This window comes from Galeopterus variegatus, unplaced genomic scaffold, assembly GCF_000696425.1.
Source record: "Galeopterus variegatus unplaced genomic scaffold, G_variegatus-3.0.2 Scaffold1722, whole genome shotgun sequence".
Classification (NCBI taxonomy): domain Eukaryota; kingdom Metazoa; phylum Chordata; class Mammalia; order Dermoptera; family Cynocephalidae; genus Galeopterus; species Galeopterus variegatus.
The window spans coordinates 273060-296714 of NW_007727833.1; the positions used below are offsets into that span (position 1 = coordinate 273060).

General features: G+C 35.3%; 1 protein-coding gene across 1 annotated transcript in view; it reads left to right on the top strand.

The window, feature by feature from the left end:
* LOC103595234 (protein disulfide-isomerase TMX3-like) overlaps nt 1–23290 on the top strand; it is a 27530-nt gene extending 4240 nt beyond the window's left edge. Inside the window, exons 4-10 of the mRNA XM_008578581.1 lie at nt 2527–2625; nt 6784–6841; nt 7031–7084; nt 7960–8016; nt 18435–18564; nt 20285–20353; nt 22872–23290. Of these exons, the coding sequence (XP_008576803.1) occupies nt 2527–2625; nt 6784–6841; nt 7031–7084; nt 7960–8016; nt 18435–18564; nt 20285–20353; nt 22872–23132 (728 nt within the window). The 3' untranslated portion in view covers nt 23133–23290. The remainder of the gene's footprint in view (nt 1–2526; nt 2626–6783; nt 6842–7030; nt 7085–7959; nt 8017–18434; nt 18565–20284; nt 20354–22871) is intronic.
* The last annotated feature ends 365 nt before the right edge of the window (nt 23291–23655 follow it).

Here is a 23655-nt window from a genome sequence, read left to right on the forward strand (position 1 = left end):
AGTGAAACTTCTGTTGGACACTACACAGCCACTCAAAAGCAAAAGTGAATACAAAGGCTCTCTCACCTAATAGCAGTCTTAGTAACACTAAATTACAATTTAATAAAATAAAAAATTCAGTTTCTCATTCTCTCTAGCCACATTTTTTTAAGTGCTCAGTGGCCAGTGGTTGTGGTTACCATATTAGAGAGCGCAGATATGGAACATGCTACTCATTGCAGAAACATTATAGAGTGTGGTTATTTTTCTTGTTGAATTCTACCGTGTAACAGAAAGGAAATGAGAACTAGGTGACTAGTTGACAGCAGTAGACTTTGAATTGCTTAAGTAATTCAAATGAATAGAAAAATATCCAGTGAAAGGAACATTTTGTTTTATTTTAGTAAAGAGTTTTTAAAATTATTTTGACAGTCATGTTAAAACTAAGCATTTCTTTAATGTCTTTAAGCGAATGTGAGAACTGAACTTGCTTTCTTGATTTCATGAGGACACTTTATAATAACTACCATGTACACTATCATTCTACAGTAGGTAGAATGTATGTGCTTAACCTGACATTTGTTTTATCTTCACAGTAATCTGTGAGGTAGGTAATAAGGCAGAGAGATTAATATCCTAAGATCACAAAGGAGGTAACTGAGAATTTTAGATAAGGAGACAGATATGTAATTAAATAGCAGCTTCACCTATGTGCTCATCCAGTCATTCATTTGTTGACTGTTTATTGAATTGTCTGTATTAGACATTGGACTTAAAAAGGAACTTAAGGGCCGACCCCGTGGCTCACTCTGGAGAATGTGGTGCTGGGTTCAGATCCTGTATAGGGATGGCCCGTGCACTCACTGGCTGAGTGCGGTGCAGGCGACACCAAGCCAAGGGTTGTGATCCCTTTACCCGTCACACACACACACACAAAAAAGGAACTTAAGAGGAACTTGCATATATGAAAATATGAGAAGGAAAATAATTCATTTCTATACCTGTCTGTCCACATGCTCTTAGATTATAGTACTCCTTATAATATGATAAGCACTTAGTATGTATTATTTGATCATTGCAACAATTGTTTAAGATCAGTTTTCTTGTTATTTTATAGATAAACAGGATTAAAGAGATTTTTCTCCAAGTTAAGATATTTAGTCACTAATAACATGATTCAGCCTTACAATCTTTGTTCTTGTTTTATTATGAGTTTCTTAACAACTCAGAGAATCACTTTCTTTTTTGGAAAAAACTTGATTATATCTATTTAGATTTAAATGTATTCTTTGAGCCTGCCTAAGAAAGTACACCCTCCTCATCCACATTTCAGATATGATCTTCCATGTTTAGGGAAAACAGGAGTAGTATGTATGTGTTCCTCAGACACTGTAAAAGCCAAATTTTTCTAATATGCGGCAGTCAGTATTTAGAACTTGCCTAAAGCTTTCAGATAAAACAAAGGCTGTACTTTGAATGTTTATCCTAATATTTAATTGTTACTAATAAGTTTAGAAGCGTTGAGATAGGGGCTCATGAGGATACTTTGTTTTTGAATGAGCTTCAACTTTATCTCTTGGTGCAGTCTTTATTAATTTGCTCTTGATATGAAGTAGAATTTGTGGTCCAGTAATCAGCTTCTAGTTTTATGTTTGTTTTTCTAATTTATAAGTCCAAATCCGTAAATACTTTCAGATTTGCATTATATCACTTATTTTATATTTTGATAACTTGAAAATGTTTTGTTTAGCAATGCAAGTGACAGAAAAAGCACACCTTTCAAGAAATCAGTATAATCCAGTCTTCAGCCAGACATAATGATAGGCTTTTAAAGACATTTGCTTTATATCAGCTTCTTTTTCATGCAGTTGTGATAATTTTTCAAAATCACTTTAGAAGTATATTTCTAATCAGGAGATAATATTTCTCTTGCATATTATGTTCTCTGCTTAGCCTGAGGAAATATTTGATGATGGAAAAAACTAATGTACAATAGCTTTATATATGTATGGTTGTGTTGGTTGTACGTATGTGTAAGAGTTGTAAACTAAGGAAGAATGTCATAAAATACCTAATAGCAAAGAAACTGTAATAAAAATTACCCATAGTGCCACCATCCAAGGATAACCATCAATCCAGGATAACCATTTAGGAGTATATGTCTTCATTTTTGTCATCCTGTGGATCTTTTCATACTAAGATTTTTACACAGTTACAGTCATACTGTAATATTGTTTTTAACCTACTTTACAATTTAATAATAATAAGTTTTTTAAAAATTATAAATGGTCTTTTTCATCATGTATCAATTTATTTAAATTTTGATTTGGGACATTTTCTATCTTTAATGATGTTATAGTGAAGAATTGCTTTGTGCATTAATCCTCTTGTACATCTGATTGCTTAGAATAAATTCCTAAAAAATGAAATATATGGATTTAAGATTATGATCCTATGTCAGGCATTTTATACATATTGACAGATTAAAACATTATAACCATCTTAAACTCATTTATACTATAATTTATCGTTTGTTTTGTGTTTAAGAGTATGAAGATGGTGATCTGTCATCGTGGATCAATAGGGAGAGGTTTCAGAATTATCTTGCTATGGATGGCTTCCTCTTGTATGAACTTGGAGATACAGGTAACAAGCATACGTACAGCTCTCCATCACTCTACAGAAATTTTCTTCAATTGATTACTTAAATCTGATTCTCTAGGATATGAATTTTAAGGTTTGTTTCATAATTTAATTACTTCTTTTAGCCTGAATGCTAGTTCTGCTTTATGAGAATATAGACTTATATTACCAACGAATATAGACTTATATTGCCTTTGTATGTGGATCAAAGATTAGCTAGAGAGAGGGTTTACTCATAGAACTTATGGTAACAGGGAAAACAAACAACCTGAATAATAAGAGAATGAGAAATAATAACCAACCAAGAAGCTATACTCAGGAGGCTGATTTTGTAATAGGAGTTGTAACAAAACTTACTACAACCTTATAAAGGCCTGCTTTTACTTATGAGGGAGAAAAATGTGAATCAAGCTGGCATGGTTTTTTAAACCATGATTGAAAATGACAAAACAAATATAAATATGAATTACAAAAAAGAAAGCTGTAAGAAGTTAATTATATGGTCTCCGTGAAAACTACAAAAATTTTAAGAAGCTAAGTTTTGGAGAAAGTGTTTTCTAAATTTATAGCAAATTGGAAATGAGAAATCAGGGTTATTGTTGTGACGTTTGTTCACATTCACAACTTTATGATAAGCAGGATGCAAGTATAGCTTTAAAGTAAAAGGATGGGAAACTTTATTCAAGGTCCAGTTTTTTGTGTGAGAAGTACTTGGCATAGGGTTTCCTCTTCATGATTCCCTGCTCTTACATCTGATTGGGAATGTAAACTAGAAATGTTTTTACATGTTCTCCTGTTATTTGTAACTCTTTCTTAGGACGGTATTTGTTCTGGTTTCTGAGCCTGCTTTCAGTGTTCTGTGTCTGGTGTTGTTTCTGTCTTTGCTTATCCTTACAGAGTGAGCTGCATATAGCTCAGTATTGGAAGCTAGCATGGGTACTGCCAAAGATTGTGGCTATACTTTCTGATTCTTTCAGGTCTATGTGAAGGGAAAAGGGGAAAAATGCAGGAATTATAGTAGTTTTGCTTTTAGTATAGTAATTATAGGAGATAGCATGACCTTGAGGTAATTAAAGTAGGCGGCTTTAGCTCTACTTATTTTTTTCCCATATTAATTTGGAACCAGAAGTTTGCTGTGGTATTGTTCCTATTGTGTGTCCAACATAATTGCCCTTGTCAGGCAACAGCTGAAGTTGTGCCGCTCCTCTTTGTCCTACCTGTCCCCTTGTCCAAGCACCACAACGGCCTCCTAGTTCTCTGTTGCTTCAGACACTCAGTGTCTTTCTCAGAAGTTTTGGTGACTACAGATCCCTGCATGCTTGGAGTTCTGCTTAAATCTGCACCCTCATTTCACTTTTGTTTCTTCCCTGCTCTCTCCCTTCTTCAGCCACACTGACTTTCCAATTTCTTAAAAAGGCTATGCCAGTTGTACCAAAACTCCTTTATAATTTTTTTTTCCTTTGCCTGGAGATAATGTAGTTAATTCGTATTCATTCGTCAAACTCAGGCCAAATATTGCTTCTTTAAAAAAATTTGGCTGGGGCCGGCCCGGTGGCGCACTGGATAAGTGCGCCGCTTGGGAAGCACGGCGGCGCTCCCGCCCGAGGGTTCGGATCCCACATACAGACCGGTTCCCGCTCACTGGCTGAGCGAGGCGTGGGGGCAACGCCGAGGGTTGCGATCCCATTGCCGGTCCCCGGTCCGGTACGGGGGCAACACGAACACTGAGGGTTGCGATCCGTTGCCGGACACGGAAAAAGACAAAAGACAAAAAAAAAAAAAAAAATTTGGCTGATCCCCTCATACATTGATTTACTCTGTAATACTTTGCTTTTAATTGACACATAATAATTGTACATATTTATAAGGTACAATGTGATGTTTCAGTACGTGTATATAATGTATAATAGTCAAATTAGTGTAATTGGCATATTCATCACCTCAGATATGGATCATTTCTTAGTGGTGAGAACATTCAAAATCCTCTTTTTGCAGTTTTGAAATATACAATGTATTTTTGTTGATTATGGTCACCCTACTGTATAATGGAACAGTTCTAGAACTTTACTCCTCTAATCTAACTGTAACTTTGTACCTATTCACCAACCTCTCCCCATCCTCCTCTCCCACCTACCTTTCACAGCCTCTTAACACAATTCTACTCTTTACTTCTATGAGAAAAACTTTTATAGATTACACAAATGAGTGAGATCATTAGATATTTGTCTTTTTGTGCCTGGCTTATTTCACTTAACATGGTGGCCTCCAGTGTTATCCATGTGCTTCCAATGATAGGATTTCATTCTTTTTTTTATGGCTGAGTAATATTTCACTATGTAAATATACCTACCACATTTTCTTTATCTGTTGGGAGACACGTAGGGTGATTCCATCTATTGGATATTGTAAATTGTGCTGCCATTATCATGGGCGTGTAGATACCACATACTGATTTCATTTTTTTTTTTTTGGATGTAGTCCCAGTAATGGAATTTCTGGATCACATGGGGAGTTCTAATTTTAATTTTTTAAGAAACCTTCATATTGTTTTCATAGTGGCCATATTAATTTACATTCCCACTAACAGTGCATATGAGTTCCCTTTCACCACATTCTCACCAGCATTTGTTACATTTTTGTCTTTTTGGTAATAGCTGTTCTTTGTGGGGTAAGATGATATCTCATTGTTTTATTCTGCCTATCCCTGATAATTAGTGTTGTTGAGCAATTTTTCATATACTGTTGGCCTTTTTGTATGTTTTCTTTTGAAAAACGTTGATTCAGGTCATATGCCCATTTTTTAATAGGATTATTTGGGGTTTTTTTGCTATTGAGTTGTTTGAGATCCTTGCATGTTCCTTTCCCTTAGAACTCCTAATATTTAAACTGGACATTTATTTGATGAAAAAATAAAGTCTCCCTTACTAGACTGTCTTTTTATAAGTCCAGAGTTGTGTGTTTGCTCATCACTGTGTCCTCTGTAACTAGTTCAGTGTCTGGTACATTATTTGGCGTTGGAGCATTGTTAAATTAATATGTGAGAAACTTTGTTTCTTGAACCCTGTTGGCCCATGAGAAGGTGCTCTACATGTTGTAGGCATTTGAAGAAACTGTCATTTGAAAATTAAAGAAGTACGTAATAAAAACTAGAGACAATAATAAATGAATATTTCAAGAAGGGAAATAATGATTGTGAATGTTTTCATCAGAGGGTTAAAAGAAGAGTCAAGATTGTGTAGAATTCAGAGAAGTTTAAACAGTGTGAGATTAGGGGAAGCAGCATTAAAATGTGGGGATGATATTGAAAGATTGTTGATTTAATCCTATATTTATGTACTTGCTCTAAGGCAGATACTACTCCAATATTTTTGTGCACGTAGTCTCATTTCACTGTCCCAATAACTATAAAATAATTATTAATTTCCTAAAATAAATGGAAGGTTACTGAGGTTACGTCATACAGCTAATAAATGATGGCACTTCACCATTTGTCTCCCAGGGCTTGGTACAGTGCCTGGAACATAATAGACACTGCTGGATTGCAGTGTCTGGGTATTACATCGTGCTGCCTTCCTAGAGGACATCAGAGAGGATATGATTTGTGTTGTACGTAGGGTTAAGTAAATGTGAGTCTTTTTAATTCATGGCATTGTTACTGGCAAGTAGTGATCCTCGGTACTGAAGAGAGTGGTCATGAGTGCAAATCCATTTTTCTCTTGTTATATGCTGCCCTTTTAGAGCTGCAGTAATTCATAGTAAACTGAGAATTTATTCTGAGTAAACTTATTCCTTATGACTTTAGCTTTTGATAAAATACTTAGTAAATTTGTGTTGTGTGAGAAAAATATAATTTGAATATATAAATTGTTATAAAAATGCAATTTGAGTATACAAATTGTTGTATTTACTATTTATATTTTGGGGGTGGGAGGTAGAGGGTATCTATTTCCTGGAATTGACTAATTTATTGATTCACTCCACAAAACATAAATGATACCATAATGTGTTGATTCAGTTACGCATAACATGTGTAGGCTAATTGTAATTAAATTATAGAAAATTTTTTTTTCTTTACTAATTCCATATTCACAACTAAAGTAATACTTGACAAATGTGTATAATGAGAGTTATTGAATTTAGATATGTCATTCTTAATTTCAGGAAAGCTCGTGGCTATTGCAGTTATTGATGAGAAAAACACATCCATTGAACATACCAGGTATAGTGCCTTGAAATAGTTTTAAGCTTCAAATATCATCCAATTTCAACTTTTCATGACCTTGGTAAACTGGTATGATATCTTTCTTTCCCTGATGCACTTAGATAAGGCAGCAAATGTTATAACAAATTATTATAGTATCTTTTTCAAGTGAAGAGATGAAATATCTGTGTGTTTGTTTTTCTGCAGATTAAAGTCAATTATTCAGGAAGTTGCTAGAGATTACAGAGACCACTTTCATAGGTAGGTGCCTGCATTCTGGAAGATTGCTTTATTTTTGTTTCATTATGTTTCATAATGTAGTAAAGCAAAAGTAGTAGTTCATACTTACCAAAAGCAAAAGTTCATACTTTCAAAGGTGAATTAAAGAACTGAAGTAAATTATGGCATGTTACATTCAGCATGACTTGTCTGGATTTTGAAATCCATTGATGGTATGTCCTACAAGTTTAAAAAAAAAAAATATTTACAATTTGTATTATACTTGCTTCCTGATAGGATTTGAGACAAATTTTATGGAAAGAAACTATGCACATATAGTCACAACTTTAAGATAAAGTTAAATGAGCAATCAGAAGTTAGAGATAGGCAAATGGTTCTAAAAGGAACTCAGATAATAACTAAATATAAAAATGACATTAGAAATATTTTTGCTGTGTGCTAAATTATTCTGCTTGTTGCTGTCATAAAAAATAGTATAATTTTTTTTTTATATTTAGTTATTTCCTCTTATTCTGAATCTTTTAATGATAGGTCAGTGTGTAGTTCTCATGTTACATAGTAGATAGCATCTTCTGAATAGTCCTTCTTTAGAGTAAATGGGTAATTTTTCTTAATCATGTTTCAGTTATAAAAGCTTATATTTCCCTGCATTTTAAACATTCATAAATGAAGTAAAAATGAGTTGGAATTTGCTTACTTCCCCTCGTGTGTATTTGTATTTCAAAAGCTAGTAAAACCTACACTCTTTTCAATATTTATTGTATGTGATTTACATGTTAAATGTTTAGTTTTTGTGTTTACCTAGCCCAAATGTTTGATTTGTTCTATGGTTTACTTTTTTTTACATTTAATATGACATTCTTTTTCTCTCTCTCACCTGCTTTTTTTTTGATTAGGGTTTTTCAGTTTGGCCATATGGATGGAAATGACTATTTAAATACCTTGCTGATGGAGTAAGTAAAGTACTAAATGATTTTACTATGAAGTCTATCAATTTTTAAATTTCTGTTTCTGAGGGACAGGCAGAAGAATTAAATAGCTGGAAAAAAGCAAAAATGTATTTTCTGATGCAGATATTCTCCCATTAAATTAAAAAAACTTTAGTTTTTAAGTTCTGTATTTGGAACTTACTGAATTTTAATATTGTTTTATTCTAAGAAAAAGTATCTTTTGATTCAGTATTATAATTTATAGTTTTCTGGAAAGAAGACATTATTCAAAAACATGTAGTGTTTGATGCCGGCCCGTGGCTCACTCGATAGAGTGCGGTGCTGATAACACCAAGGCCACGGGTTCGGATCCTACATAGGGATGGCCGGTTTGCTCACTAGATGAGCGTGGTGCTGACAACACCAAGCCAAGGGTTGAGATCCCCTTACCGGTCATCTTTAAAAAAAAAAACATGTAGTGTTTGTTTAATACACACCTTTAAAAATTCCATTTTAAGGGGTAAATAAAATTATTAAATAGGAAATTTTTAGCATTTAAATACTAAACAATCGAAGAGAACTTATTTTAATAGATCAAAATAATTTTATAGGAAATACATAAAATTTTAAATAATTTTATCTGTTATATTTATGATGTAAAGATCTAGATTCTTACTTCAGAAAATTGATATTAGAAAACATTTACCAAATCCTGTACTGAATTAATAAATTTGAAAAAACAGCTTACTCTATTCAGTGGACATTTAGTGAGTATTTACTGTATGCTGTATACTGTGTTTAGCAGTTGATGCAAAAAATATGTTAGAGTTCCTGTCTTCAAATGCTTATAGTCAGTCCACTGGATAAGACCACAAATGTTAATTGCAGAACTGTGTGAAAAGTTCTATGTAGTAGAGGCCTCCAGAGTGTAGAGACTCTCCCACTCTCACCCCTATGCATGCTGAGGTGGAAGGTCTCAGAAAGTGTTTTCTAGAGGAGGCAGTCATTAAGAGAAGGTCTAAAAAATAATGTCTTAGTCCATTTTGTGCTGCTATAACAGAATACCTGAGAGTGGGTAATTTATAAAGAAAAGAAATTTATTCGGCTCCTGATTTTGGAGGCTGAGAAGGCAAAGGTGGAGGGGCTGCGTCTGGTGAAGGCCTTCTTGCTGCATCATTCCACAGTGGAAGGTAGATGAGCAAGAGAGCACATGCGGGCGAGAGAACAAGTGAGACGGGGGCCAAACTCAACCTTTTATCAGGAACCCACTTCCAACATAAAGATGTTAATCTGTTCACAAGGGCAGTTTCATTATGACCTAATCACCTCTTAAGCGTCCCACCTCTCAATGCTTTCACATTGAGGATTAAAATTCCAATACATGAACTTTCGGGGATATGTTCAGACCATAGCAAATGAGAAGGGAGGTCATTTCAGGTGAAACAGAATAGCAGACACAAGAGGTGGTATGAAAATGGGATTTAGGAGAGTGGTGGAGGTTTACAAACCCAAAGTATCATTTATAATTTTGTTAAATGTAGTTATATTATTCCAATAATTCCTCTCATTCCAATAATGATTTGAGAGGGTTTGCCAAAGATATAGATTTAGTGTATAATAAATCAAGACAAAGGAAAATAAGGTATCTATACAATTATTGAAGGCACTTGAAAATTTGTCCCTGAATTTTTAATACTCAAAATGAAGTGGAAAAACAGTTATTTGAACATTTCTCATTGCATAGGATAATAAATATTGCTTATAGGAGGAATATGGTTGATCTTGTAGAAATGTAAGAGAAATTGATATGATATATAATCTCATAAAGGGGGATATTCTACAATAAAAGTATATTTTAATAGGGTTTTTACAGTATATATAGTAGGGACTTTGATACAACCATTTCTTATTTTGGACTTCAAGGCAAGCCATTATAGTGATTCAGTAAAACAGCATTTACCAAAGCAATTTGGGTCCAATAAACAACTCCTTATTTCAGGATACTATTCAGAATATCTAAAGATGGAAGAATACTTCTTTGTGAGTATTATTTTTAATTTGAGTTGTGAGATAGTAGAAAATTTGAGCTACAAATACAGTCAGAGAACACACTCAATTTCAGTTCTTAGGTTTGAGGGATTTTTAACGTCCTGGGACATGGTCTGTTTTGGTGAATGGTCTAGATATGCTTGAAATATATATGTATTCTGCTGCTGTTGGGTAGATGTCCTGCGTGTGACAGTTAGGTCCTGTTGGTTAGTGTATTTAGGCCATTTGTGACTAAGGCAGTTACTGATATGTTACATCGCAAGTCTGCCTTTTATGTTTTATGTGTTTTATATTCATTTCTTTTTTTGGTGGCTGGCCTGTATAGGCGTCAAACCCTGGTCCTCGGTGTTATCAGCACCTCACTCTAACCACCTGTGAAACCAGCCAGCCCTGTTCATTTCTTCTGATTCTTATTTCTGTTCTCTTGTCTACTTGTGAGTAACTTGAACAGTTTTTTATGGTTCCATCTTGGTTTATTTGTAGTGTTTTCAGTATATTGTTTTGTATTATTTTGTTAGTAGTTGCTATAGGTATTAAACTATATATATGTAACTTATTATTACTGGTATCAACTTTTTAGATCCCTTTATTTCCTTCACTTTATAATAACATTTTCTTGAGTATTTTTGCTACATACATTAAGCACTACATCAAATGTTGTTAAAATTTTGTTTCAGCTTTTAGGTATTTTTTAAAGTAGCGAGGACAGAGATAATCTGTTGGATTTACCCACACTTTTGCTCTTTTTATTCTTCCTTCCTCCATGATGTCTTGTCCTTTTTTGTGTGTTTGAAGAATTTCCTTAGCCATATTTTCATAGTTGGTCTGCTAGCAACAGTTTCCCTTTGTTTGTTTTGTTTTGTTTTGTTTGTAGTTGACAGTTCTTTTCTGTCTGGCCTCCTTGGTTTCAAACAAATTTTCTATCTTTCAAATTGATGTTTCCCTCTAGATAATGCTTCATTTCCCTCTGACAGCTTTAATTAAATAATTATTTTTTTATTTTTTTAGGGTTTTGAAATTTAATTATGATGTGTTTAGGCCTGGATTTCTTTGAGTTTATTCTATTTGGGGTTTTCTCAATTTCTTGAACCTGTACGTTTATGTCTTTCTCCAAATATAAGAAATTTTCAGCCATTATTCCATTGTTTACTCTTTTAGTCCTATTCTTTCTCCTCACTTTCTATATTTCTAATAATACAAATGTTTGGTCTTTTGTTACTCCTAGAGGTTGCTGAGGGTCCTGTTTAAACTTTCTATCACAGCAGAGAGTCCATGTGTTGAGGTTTAGATTATAGGTCCTGGTTGCAGGCTGTGGTTCTAATTGGTAATTTACTTTTCATATTCTTTACTGTGCTTTTTCAGTATGCTAGGTTCATCTTTTACTGCTGGAGCACTTGCTGATCCCTACATGGCATATGGCTCTTCACCAGGACAGCCTGCCTAACCTCTGGGTGGAGGAAGGGAGTTTTTGACCTGCAGGGGAGGAAAGGTGCTTCACAAGCCATGCCTCTTGTTTTGGCAGGGTCCTGATTGTTGCCAGGCCGGCAGGTGTCTTTAAATGAGGAAGGGGAGTCCTCAGCTGACAACGGAAATGAGTGCTTCACCTGGCTGCTTGTTGTCATTGGGGTATCCACTGGATACCCCTTAGTCTATGCAGCATGGCCTTCTTGGTTTTTGTCAACAGGGCACCCATTCAATCCAGAGGAATCAGCATACCTGGACTGTCTTTATCCACTAAGTTGGGATTTGCAAGATTCTGGGCCTGGGTTGCCATCTTCTCCTGGGTGGGGTACTGTAAGATGGTTGGCCACTGTGTTTTTCCTCCATTTCTAAGATCCCCTGTTTTCACTCCTTTTTCTCTTTTGATTGCCTCTTGCTTCATTCTGTGGGTTTATAGTGGTACCTGTTGAGGAGGAACTGGAGGAGATGAAACCATGAAACAATTTTCCGTTTATTCCTGTTGATTCTATTTCTAAACTCTGGTTCCATTCATCTGTTTTTTTATTCCTACACCAATATCACATTACTGTCATTACCATATGCTCATGGCATATCTTATATTTAAATCAGAAACTCTGCAGGTCAGACCCAGTAATTTGTAAATTTGTGTTTCAGTAAGTTCTCTCAATGATTCTGATAGCCATTAAAGTTTAAGAACCAGTGCCATAGTCAACTAAAGCAGAGAGTGCAAATGAAAATTTCTTGAGGAAAGGATATCCTCATACCCTCATTTTAGCCACTTATTTATAAATAGAGGTGAATGGTAATGAGAGAAAAGTTGAAAATAAAGAATTATGTTTGCTTATAAACACAGATGTAAGGATATGTTTAAGATTGAATATGTTTATTTTTATTTATTTTTTTAAATTTTATTCCTTAATTTAAGTATAATTGATTATACATATTTTAGGGGTACAGCATTGACTACTATCACCTGTGTACTACATATGTTGATCAAATCAATATTATTAGCATATTTACTATTACAAATCATAATTATTCTTTATGCCCCTTAAACAATCTCTCCCCAATGTCCCTCTCTGCCCCTCAACCTGTAGTAAACACAGATTTGTTCTCTCTTTCTGAAAGATCAATGTACTATTGTGGACTGGTTTTCTTTTCTTTTCTTTCCTTCCCTTTCTTTTCTTTCCTCCCTTCATCTCCCTTTCCTCTCTTTTCTTTCCTTTTCTTTCTCTTTCCTTTCCTTTCTTTCCTTTCTCTTTCCTTCCTTCCTTCTTTTTTAGCACCCACTTATGAGTGAGGACATGTGGTATTTTTCTGTGTCTGGCTTATTTACTTAACATAATTTTTTCCAAGCTCATCCATATTGCTGTAAATGGCAGAATTTATTTTCTTTTCTGTCTTTTTTTTTTAAATGGCTGAGTAGTATTCCATTGAGTATATATATATTTCCTTATCTAGTTTTCTGTTGATGGACATTTATGTTGAGTCCATATCTTGGCTATTGTAAATAGATCTGTGATAAACATGGGAGTGCAGGTATCCTTTCAACATGATGATTTCCATTCCTTTGGGTAGATACCCAGTAGTGGGATTGCTGGATCATATGGCAGTTTTATCTGTAGTTGTTTGAGGAACCTCTATACTGTTTTCCATAATGGCTGTACTAATTTACAGTTCCACTGACAGTGTAGCAGGTTCCCCTTTCTCCCCATCCTTGCCAGCATTTGTTATTCTTGGTCTTTTTAACACTGGCTAATCTAACGGGTGAGATGATATCGCAGTGTGGTTTTGATTTGCATTTCCCTGGTGATTAGTGATACTGAGCATTTTTTTTTTTCATGTACCTGTTGGTCATTTGAAGAAACTAAAGAGGACACAGGAAGGTGGAAAGAAATTCCATGCTCTTAGATTGGAAGAATTAACATTATGAAAATGTCCATACTACCCAAACCTATCTATTTAATTCAGTGCAATCCCCATCAAAATATCAATGACATTTTTCACAGAAATAGAAAAAAAAATCCTAACATTCATATAGAACAACAAAAGACTACAAATAGCCAAAGCAAAATTGAGCCAAAAAGAAAAAGCCAGAGGCACTACCTGACTTCAAATTATACTACAAAGCTATTGTAACCAAAACAGCATGGTACTGACGTAAAGAGATACTGGGACCAATGAAACAAAGTAGAGAACCCAGAAATCAACTCAACCCAAAATACTTACAGCCAACTGATCTTTGACAGAGGCAACAAGAACATACATTGGGGGAAAGACTGCCTCTTCAATAAATGGTACTGGGAAAATTGGACATCTATATGCAGAAGAATGAAACTAGGCATGTACCTCTTGCCATATACCAAAATCAACACATATTGATTAAAAACTTAAGTGTAAGACCTAAAACCATAAAACTACTGAAATAAAACAGGGGAAACACTTCAGGAAGTAGGACTGGGCCAAGACTTTATGAATAAGACCCCAAAAGCACAAACAACAAAAGAAAAGATGAAAATTTGGGATTATATCAAACTAAAAAAGCTTTTGTACAGCAAAGGAAACAACAGAGTGGAAAGATATTTGCAAACTATACATGTGACAAGGGATTAATATCTGGGATATGTAAGGAACTCAAACAACTTCACGGTCAAAAAACTAATAATCCAGTTAAAAAAAATGGGCTACGACCAGAGGTCCTGAGGCATGGAGCCGGGGGAAACCACACCCGCCTGCAGGCAGGCATGCAGCTGCTGCCAGGTAAAGAGCACACCATTTCCATTCAGGTAGCCCACCATAGCCATCTCAGTTGCCACAGCTGCTGCAAAAGTGGCTAGTCACCACAGCAGTAGTTACAGTCACTGTGCAGGTGACCCACCAGACATCTGACTGTGTTGACACATGGAGAGTCACCAGCAGAGATCACAAAAGAAAAGAGGATGTCTCTCTCCACAAAGCACACTCCGGAGTAATAGAAGAAGCATCTGCTCTACGATAATAGTGGGGACCTGAGCACACCTCTCTCAGCACTGGACAGATCATCTAGGCAACACATCAACAGAGAAACAGTTAATCTCTCAGAAGGAGGAAACAAACCTATGGTTATTAGAATGGGGAGGGAGAGAAAGGCATAAAGAATAAGTGTGATTTGTAGTAATGAATATGCTAGTAAAAAAAAAGAAAAAATGTGCAAAGCAACTGAATAGGCATTTTAAAAATATGTTTAGATTTAAGGATAGAGGTGGAAGATATATGCCGTCATTGTCTTAAATACTATGCGTCTTGGGGATGGCCGGTTAGTCAACATGGTAGAACGTGTTGGTGCTGGTAACACCAAGGTCAAGGATTTAGATCTCCATACTGGCCAGCTGCCCCCCCAAAAAATCAGCATTTTATAGAGAATCCTCTTAGGAGGAGGAAAAAAAATCATTACAAGATGACAATGTTTTAAATTTTTTTAATATCACTTTACTATATAGAAATAACTATATTTGTGTTTTTTCTAAAAACTAGTATCGATATTTTTTAAAAAACTCATAATTTCAGAGTACAAAAATATTTGGAAGATAATATATTTACTGGTAAATAAGTAGGAATGTGTACAGGGGATATAAAAACAGTGGGGAACTAGGGAGTTTATGAAGGAATTAAGAGGACACATAGGCAAGTCAGACAAGTGATTTGTACTGGGAAAATAGATACATTTCACTTTTCACCTGTTTTCTACATTGTGGTAAGCAGGATGGTTCTCCAAAGATATCCGTGCCCCAATTCCTAGAATTTGTGAATTATAGGCCAAATGGCACTTTGCAGATGCAGTTAAGTTTATGGACCTTAAAATAGGAGGTTATCTTGGATTATTTATGGGGGGCCCTATTGAATCATGTGAGGCTTTAAAAGGAGAGAACTTTCTCTAGTGAAAGCAGAGAGATGATACAGTAGAAGGGTACATGAGGGAAATTTGAAGCGTAAGAAGGGCTCCCCATTGTTGTTGGCTTTGAAGATGGAAAAGGCCACAAGCCAGGGAATGTGGCTGGCCTCCAAGGCTTACAACAACCCTTGGTTGACAACCAGCGAGGAAACAAGGACCTTAATCCTCCAGTTGTGTGGACCTAAATTCTGTCCGACATAGAATGAGCCTGGAAGTGTATTCTTCCCAGAGCCTCCAGTAAGGAACACAGCCCTGCTGACAGCTTGATTTCCACCTAGTGAGTGGAGGATCCAGCCAGGCACGTAGGACTTCTGACCCACAGCACTGTAACGTAGTAAATGCCTGTGGTCCTAAGCGTTGGATTTATGGTAGTTTGTGATGGCAGCAGTAGAAAACTAATGCACATATTAAATATATTTTGTTTTTTGGCTTTTTCCCCCTGAAGTATGGACATTTTAAAATTATTTTACTAAAAGAAAATGACTTCATGTGCTAGAAGTGCTATAATAATGTTTCAACCATATGAATGATTTCACATAGGAAATAATACTGAGTGTATTTTTCCATGTCTTGAGGAACAAGGTAATTCTGCTTTCTTGAAACTCTTTTTAAAGAGATCTGATTCATTAGATATCACTGTATACAACTCTTACAAAGTATAAGAGGAAAAAAATGTGAAAGTTGCTTTGGAATTAAAGTACTTAGGACACTGATAGTAATCTTCCCCCTCTACCACCCACTCCCTTATTGTTTGGGGGTATTTATTTCTTCATTCATTCATTCATTCATTCATTCATTCATTTTTATTTATTATTTTTTGAGAGAAGGCATATATTGACTTGTTAAGCCCTTACCCTCTGGCCAACTCTGCACTATTTCTTCATTCATTCATTCATTCATTCATTCATTCATTTTTATTTATTTATTATTTTTTTGAGAGAAGGCATATATTGACTTGTTAAGCCCTTACCCTCTGGCCAACTCTGCACTAAGTGGTCAATGTATATTTTCTAATTTTTACAGTATCTCAGTGAGGTATAAGTACTATTATTATTTCCATTTCGTATAGATGGGGCAATTGAAATTTCTTAGAAGAAACTCAAGGAAGTTGAATAATAATTCCAGAGGCTGCCCAACAAATAAGACAAATAAGTTAAAGAGATCTAGTCCTCAAATCCAAATCTTATTCCAAACCTCTTAGCTCCCATGACATTCATATGGACAGATAAATTAGTGGAATTTAATAGCTATTGCTGCCTAAAATGTTTTTAACGTAGGGCAAATATAAGATATTATATAAGATAAAATTATTTTAGCATTGACTTTTTTTTTAACTTTTGTCAAGATAAATAAGGTACTCTAAGACCTTTGAGCTATGAAATTATTTTGTATTGGGTTTTTGTGAATATAATTAAGAAGGAATAGGATGAAATCTTATTTTCCATCTTTATTCAAATTAAATTACTTCAAAACAAACATTTGTTTCCTAGTTCAATTGGGTATTTAACTTTTCCATAAAATGTGTTTTTGTAAGAAGGCCAGGTTCCAATCCATTTCATAAAAATATAATTTTTTGCTTCTCATGCATTATGATAATAACTAAACAGCTATAAATTTAAAAGCTATCTCGTGTGTTTTTATGAACAAGAGTGGAGCTAAGATTTTATTAAATGCACAACCAGTTAATTCTTGCCTAATATATAATACTGGACTATAAAGCACCTGTTACCCAGTGGTTTAAAGCATTAATCATTTATTCTCTCTCACTTATTCTGGGGTGGCTGACCTTAGTTGGGCACAGCTAGATGTGGCTCCAAACTACCAGTTAGATTCAGGCCTACTGCACACGTCTTCCAGGTCCTTGACTCTTGGCAGGATATTTTCCTGGGAGGTGTTCTCATGACAGTCAGAAATACAAGCCAGCCAGCCCAACCACGCTAGCATTCTTCAAACCTCTGCTGAAGTCACATCTCTCAACTCTCCATTGACCAGGTCAAAATGGCTGAGCCCAATGTCAGGGGTCACGTGACATGGAAAAGGGTGCGGTACAGGGAGGGATAAAGAATTATGAACAATAAAGCAGTCCACTGGACTCAGTTACTTATGTGGTGACAATAGAGTTGTGTAACATGCTCCTACTATAAAAGCTTATACTTTAACATAATACTTTCATGTAGACATGGGCATACGAATAACCATAGAATGATGCATGGGACATGGTATTAAGCACTCCCTTTTTTATGACTATGCAAAAACCTGTTCCCAAAGACAATAAAATTAAGGCATTGAGTGGCACATATTGGTAATATTGTATAATTTTTCATCTGCAAACTGAACTATTGTCTAGTATATGACTAAAGCACTTCCTGAGGATGTGATGACGTAATAGTGTGATGGTGGGAGTTCAGAGAATTTGTGCTAGTGCTCATTGAACATGTATTATGTACAAGACACTGTGCTGAATGTTTAACTTGAATTTTCTCGTGTAATTTTTATAGCAAGGTAGGTACTGTTGCATCCCCTCTTTATAAATGAAAAACATTACATATAAGAAGCTAAATTACTTGCACCTTTAAGAGAAAGCCCTGAATATAAACACAAGTAGTATAACTCCAGAAACCATGCTCTTACCTGTCTGGTTACCATTTAACTGATGTGGGGTGGTGTATGATTAACAGTGATGATATTGAAAGTGAATTTGTGGCAAGGAATAAAACTGCCCAGAAAGTCATACTCCAGACACCTTAATTTTTATCATTAAGATAAATCATGATCACTCAGCTGTCTCTATTGCATTGTATATTAGTGTTTTTTATATAATCTTAACTAGTTTCAAAATCAATGTAAAATTTGAAATTTTCTTCATACGGGCAAAGGGAGGCAAAGCTATTAATATAGCTCCCTCCTGTAATTATACCTACTGATATATAAGTAAGTATCAGAATGTTTGTTATCACTATGTTTAATGTCTGTTTTTATTTCTTTGTTTTTATGTTTTCAGTGAATTGACAGTCCCAACTGTAGTTGTACTGAATACTTCAAACCAACAATACTTCTTGCTAGATAGACAGATTAAGAATGCTGAAGACATGGTCCAGTTCATTAATAACATTTTGGATGGCACAGTAGAAGTAAGTTGTTAATGTCCATTTCAAAGGAATGATGGGGAAGAGGTAGAGGTGAATCTAGTTCATTTCTCTACTTCTAATTCTTTTTTTTTTTTTTGTCTTTTTCTTGACCGGTAAGGGGACCAGGGAAGAGGTAGAGGTGAATCTAGTTCATTTCTCTACTTCTAATTCTTTTTTTTTTTTTTTGTCTTTTTCGTGACCGGTAAGGGGACCACAACCCTTGGTGTGGGGTTGCCCGCACCGCACTCAGCCAGTGAGCGCACCAGCCATTCCTATATAGGATCCGAACCCGCGGCGGTAGCGTTGCTGCGCTCCCAGCGCCGCACTCTCCCAAGTGCGCCACGGGCTCGGCCCCCTCTACTTCTAATTCTGAAAGGAGTATCACCTGGGGGTGAAGGGAGATGGGCTTCCATACATTGCTCTTCTGTAACAGGAGACTCACATCCTCCCAATGCAGAAGGTTCTCTTATGGAAGAGGTTGCTAGTAGTTGTTAATGCCTCTTTAGGGGTTCTTTGGAGGGCATTTTTGGTTGTCAGGGTGATGGGGAGGTGTTGTTGGTTGGGGGCTAGGGATGCTAAGAAGTCTACACTGTGTGGAGTAATTCTAGTAGTGAGCTTCCCTGGCTCTTAATACCTTTCTAGGTCCAAATCTACAGTTGGATTAAGTTATTACGATTGGTTTTCTAAGAAAATCTGCAAATAAGACCGTAGTTTCTTAATAGTGAGGGAAATGTATTGAGAATCAGAGCCCCAGTGGAGAGTTACAAATATAATCCTGTAAGGTATTTCTCAGAAATGAAAAGATAGTCTTATTTTTTCAGTTTTTCTATAAATCTTACTGCAGTGTTTTTCAAACTGTGGATTGAAACTCAGAGGGTCATGAAATCACCTCATATCACAATCAGATTGCAACCAGCATGCATCCTAATTCAGTAGACTAGAATAGAATAAAAAAGAAAATAGGAGACTTCATTGCTTTCATGAAGTTTAGTTACTATTTTGTGGAACTTTTGTTTCAGCTTTGCACAAACTTTATTTGAAAGTAGGCTTTCAGTTGCAAGTATATCTACTTTGGGTCAAGGTCAAGAAGTTTGAAAGACACTCCTAATCACATAGTAGGAATTTTATATTTGTGAAAACAAATTTTTTTTTTAATGAAATTTACCTGTATGAGTGACAGCCCTTTTTTTCTAAGTTAGTGACACCCAACTCAAACTGTTTAACAACAAAGAGTTTTTATTGATTCATATATCTCAGAAATTCAAAGAATGAGCCAGACTTCAGAGATGGCTGAATGCAGAGATTTGATTTGTTTTCATCAGGAATTTTTCTCTTCCTTTTCTTGTTGAGCTTCCTCCTCAGGGGTACTCTCTGTACACAATAGCAGAGGTACCCTGCAGGAGCTTGGGTTTAGTAATCCTGGCTAAACTCAAAACTGGGTAGGCCTGGACTCTGGGAGTGGGATAACTTCAGTCAAGCTGCAGGGATTATGAATAGGGGTGGATGAATTCTTCAGAGGAGAATCAGGGTGTGTTAACACAAGAAGGCGGAGGAATGTGGCACAAGAAAAAACAGTAGATGTTTACTTTCCAACTTTTCCAGGTGATTTATGTAGTATTTTGTAGTCAACCTTTGATGTACAATTATTAAGATTATATAACATAGAAAAATGAAGTAATAGTACTTTAATAACAATTTAACTTTTTTTCCTGTTAAAACGAAGGCCCAAGGAGGTGATAGCATTTTGCAGAGATTGAAAAGAATAGTATTCGACGCCAAATCTACTATTGTGGTAAGTTGTGACAGTTTGTTTAGTGTCATTGGTAATTAAAAATGTATAGGTTCTTTATGTCTAACTATAGTCAAATCTGGAATTTCAAAGGATTAGGTCAAAATATGTCTTTAATTTGCAGGATATGAACTAATCAGCATTTTTTTTTTTCTTTTGTGGCTGGCCGGTATGGGGAACTGAACCCTTGATCTTGGTGTTGTAAGGCCACACTCTAACCAATTGAGCTAACCAACCAGCAGAACTAATCAGTATTTACATTAAGAAAATATATTCGTTAGGTAGAAATTAAGTTTCTTTTATTCATTTCTGTATGATTCTTGAGTTAATTGAAATTCAGAATCAATTCACTTGTTAGTTTGACTTTATTTCCTCAATCCACGTGTGAAGGTTTTACTTAATAATTTCTGTGATTTGATGAAAGGGTAGATAATATGAAATTTTTAGTTCCACTAAGTGCTTTCTTTTGTGAATTGGTCATTTTTGTTGAAGAAAATTATGCGTCTTGGGAAGTCATTCCTTCTCATTTTCCAGTCAGAATTTTAGATCTTAAAGTTTTAAACATCCTATTAATTCTGTACTTTCCCCAGTTGGTAAATAATTAGGATGGTTTACAGATCTTTCCTTCCCTTTCTCCTCTCCTTTCTTCCTTTCTTTTGTTATTTCTTTTTTTCTTTCATTCTCTCTTTAAAAAGTAGACTTTAAATGTGGAATTATAATGTGGTGGGGTCACATGCTTTCCAACAATGTTTTCTTCCATTTGTTCATCCCAGTGTTTATTCTAAACATAGTAGATATTATCTAAACATAGTCGATAACTTGAATAACTCAAATTGACATGTCTGCCCTGATTACACTTTTTTCTTTCCTTTTGTAATTAGTTTCTATATATGTTTCCTTGTCTTTCTTCACTGTTGCCTCTCCTGATTATTTCTGCCATTTTAATTTCCTCTTCTTTTTACTCTATCAAACTAATGCCCAGGCTCACCAACTGCCTACTAATTACTCCATCTGTTGATGTATTTACTCTGTAAATGCAATGCCTCCTTCCTTGGCCTTCTCCTTTCCCTTGTTACTGTGATCATGTAATCACTACTCTCCCTGCTCTCACCACCTCCAGTTCAGTGTTTTTCAGAGTCTCTTTCTTCCTTCTGCCCTTTTCTGCTTGGAACTCTAAGAGTTTGTTCTTTCTCTTCCAGCTGTAACTCTCAGTCACCTTGACAGCAGAGACATTCCTAAATTTGTCTGAATCCTAAATTTAGTTCCAGTTTTCTACCTTGAGCTGCTCCATGGGCATTTCCATTCATTGTAGCCAAAAGCAGTCAGGAAAATATAGCTACCCTTCTTTATTGGTTAGAAGTAAATTCTGATAATCTTTGATTTTTGCATAGTATCCCTCAATTTGTCAGACACTACTTTGCTTTTCTGTTGCCACCAGCATGGGTTGAGCCCTGTCACATTATGTCTAACTGCTATTCTCAATTTTGCGTGGTTTCAACACTTCCTTTTTCTCAGTCTCTAATCAATTCTGTATACCACTGCACAGTTAATGTTACTAAAATAATCGATTTTGATCGTTTTCTGCAGTGGTACACATCAGAATACTCTGCCCATCTGAAATATTCTCATTGGGTTTTGAGTGTTGCATAATCTTTCCTGCGCTAATTGCTAGTGCTCAACATCGTACCTTGCCCTGCCACATTCTTACTCATCCTTAAATTTCCCCTTCAAAACACACCTTTATCTGTGAAGCCTTCTTCTGTTATTTCAATCCAAAGTGATCTTTCTGTCCTCTGACCTTGTCTGTATTAACAAAAGTTATAGAATAGATGCAGCCCATAGAATATGTTATACTTTTAAAATCTATTCAGTAAAATTACTTTTACTTTTCTGACAGCTGAGGAGGCAGTATATAAATTAAGGGAATTTAATAAGTTAATGAGGCTTTACTACTAACCAGATGAGTAAAAAATATTTAAAATGTTATGTGATGAAAATATGTGTGTACTTTCTTCATGTTAAATAATCCAGCCTTCTCCTTGAGCAGATTCTTAATAGTTCAGGAAGCAATTTCAGAACTGTTGGCACGTAGTAACCATCTTAGAGAACTTTGTGGATAACGTGAGAAGAGTAAGTGTCTTTAGAAAAGGTTAGTGAGTATTTGGTGCCTTCTGCTGTTGCCAGTAGATGGTTCTATACACAGACATGCACACACATGCACACCTGCACAGGTGCATATAGGGTTGTATCTCTTACAGGTGAGTATTTGGTGCCTTCTGCTGTTGCCAGTAGATGGTTCTGTACACAGACATGCACACACATGCACACCTGCACAGGTGCATATAGGGTTGTATCTCTTACAGTATGTCTTTAACATGGTAGTTACTGCAGAAATATTGACATTGATTCTAACCCAAAGCAAGTTGAACAGCAGCAAAAGGAAGAAATCTGTAATGGTTTTAAATTTATTTCATGCTTTTTCTATCAGAATTACATCTGAGTTTTAATTATCTTTCCACAGTCTATATTCAAGAGCTCACCACTTATGGGCTGCTTTCTCTTTGGCCTGCCACTGGGTGTCATCAGTATCATGTGCTATGGTATCTACACAGCTGACACAGATGGAGGTTATATCGAAGAACGATATGAAGTGTCTAAGAGTGAAATTGAAAGCCAAGAACAGATAGAAGAGAGCAAAGAAAAACAGGAGCCAAGCAGTGGAGGATCTTTAGTGCCTGCAGTGCAAGAACCCAAGGATGTATTAGAAAAGAAGAAAGATTGAGACTTTACTAGTATAAAATATTTGATAGGATTTCAAATTATTAAAGAATCTATTTATTGAATTTAGACATTTAATCATGATCTTTACAGAAGAAAACATGTTATTTGTATTTTGCTAATATCAACAGCATGGATTAAAGTACTCCTTCCATAAATGTGGAGATGTTTGGAGCAAAGAGATGATTTGTCTAAAACTAACAAAGTCAAAGCACTCCATCAAAGTTTACCTATAGGTGTTATAACAGATCAGTTCTATTTGCATGTTTCTCTATCTGAATATTCTGTGACAAAGTTAAGATTCTTGGCAGAATATTTAAATTGGTCAGTCAGGTAGAAGATACGTGTTTGATATAGAAAAGTAATAAGTTCCATCTCCTAACCATCTATCCTCTTCATATATTTTGGATAAGATTTATATGGACAAAATTAAGTCTTTAAAATGTAGGCACTTTAAGGAGAACTGATAACTTTTTCCATGTATCAAATTAAGATTATGAGGTTAAGAATAATATGGTTTTTATATA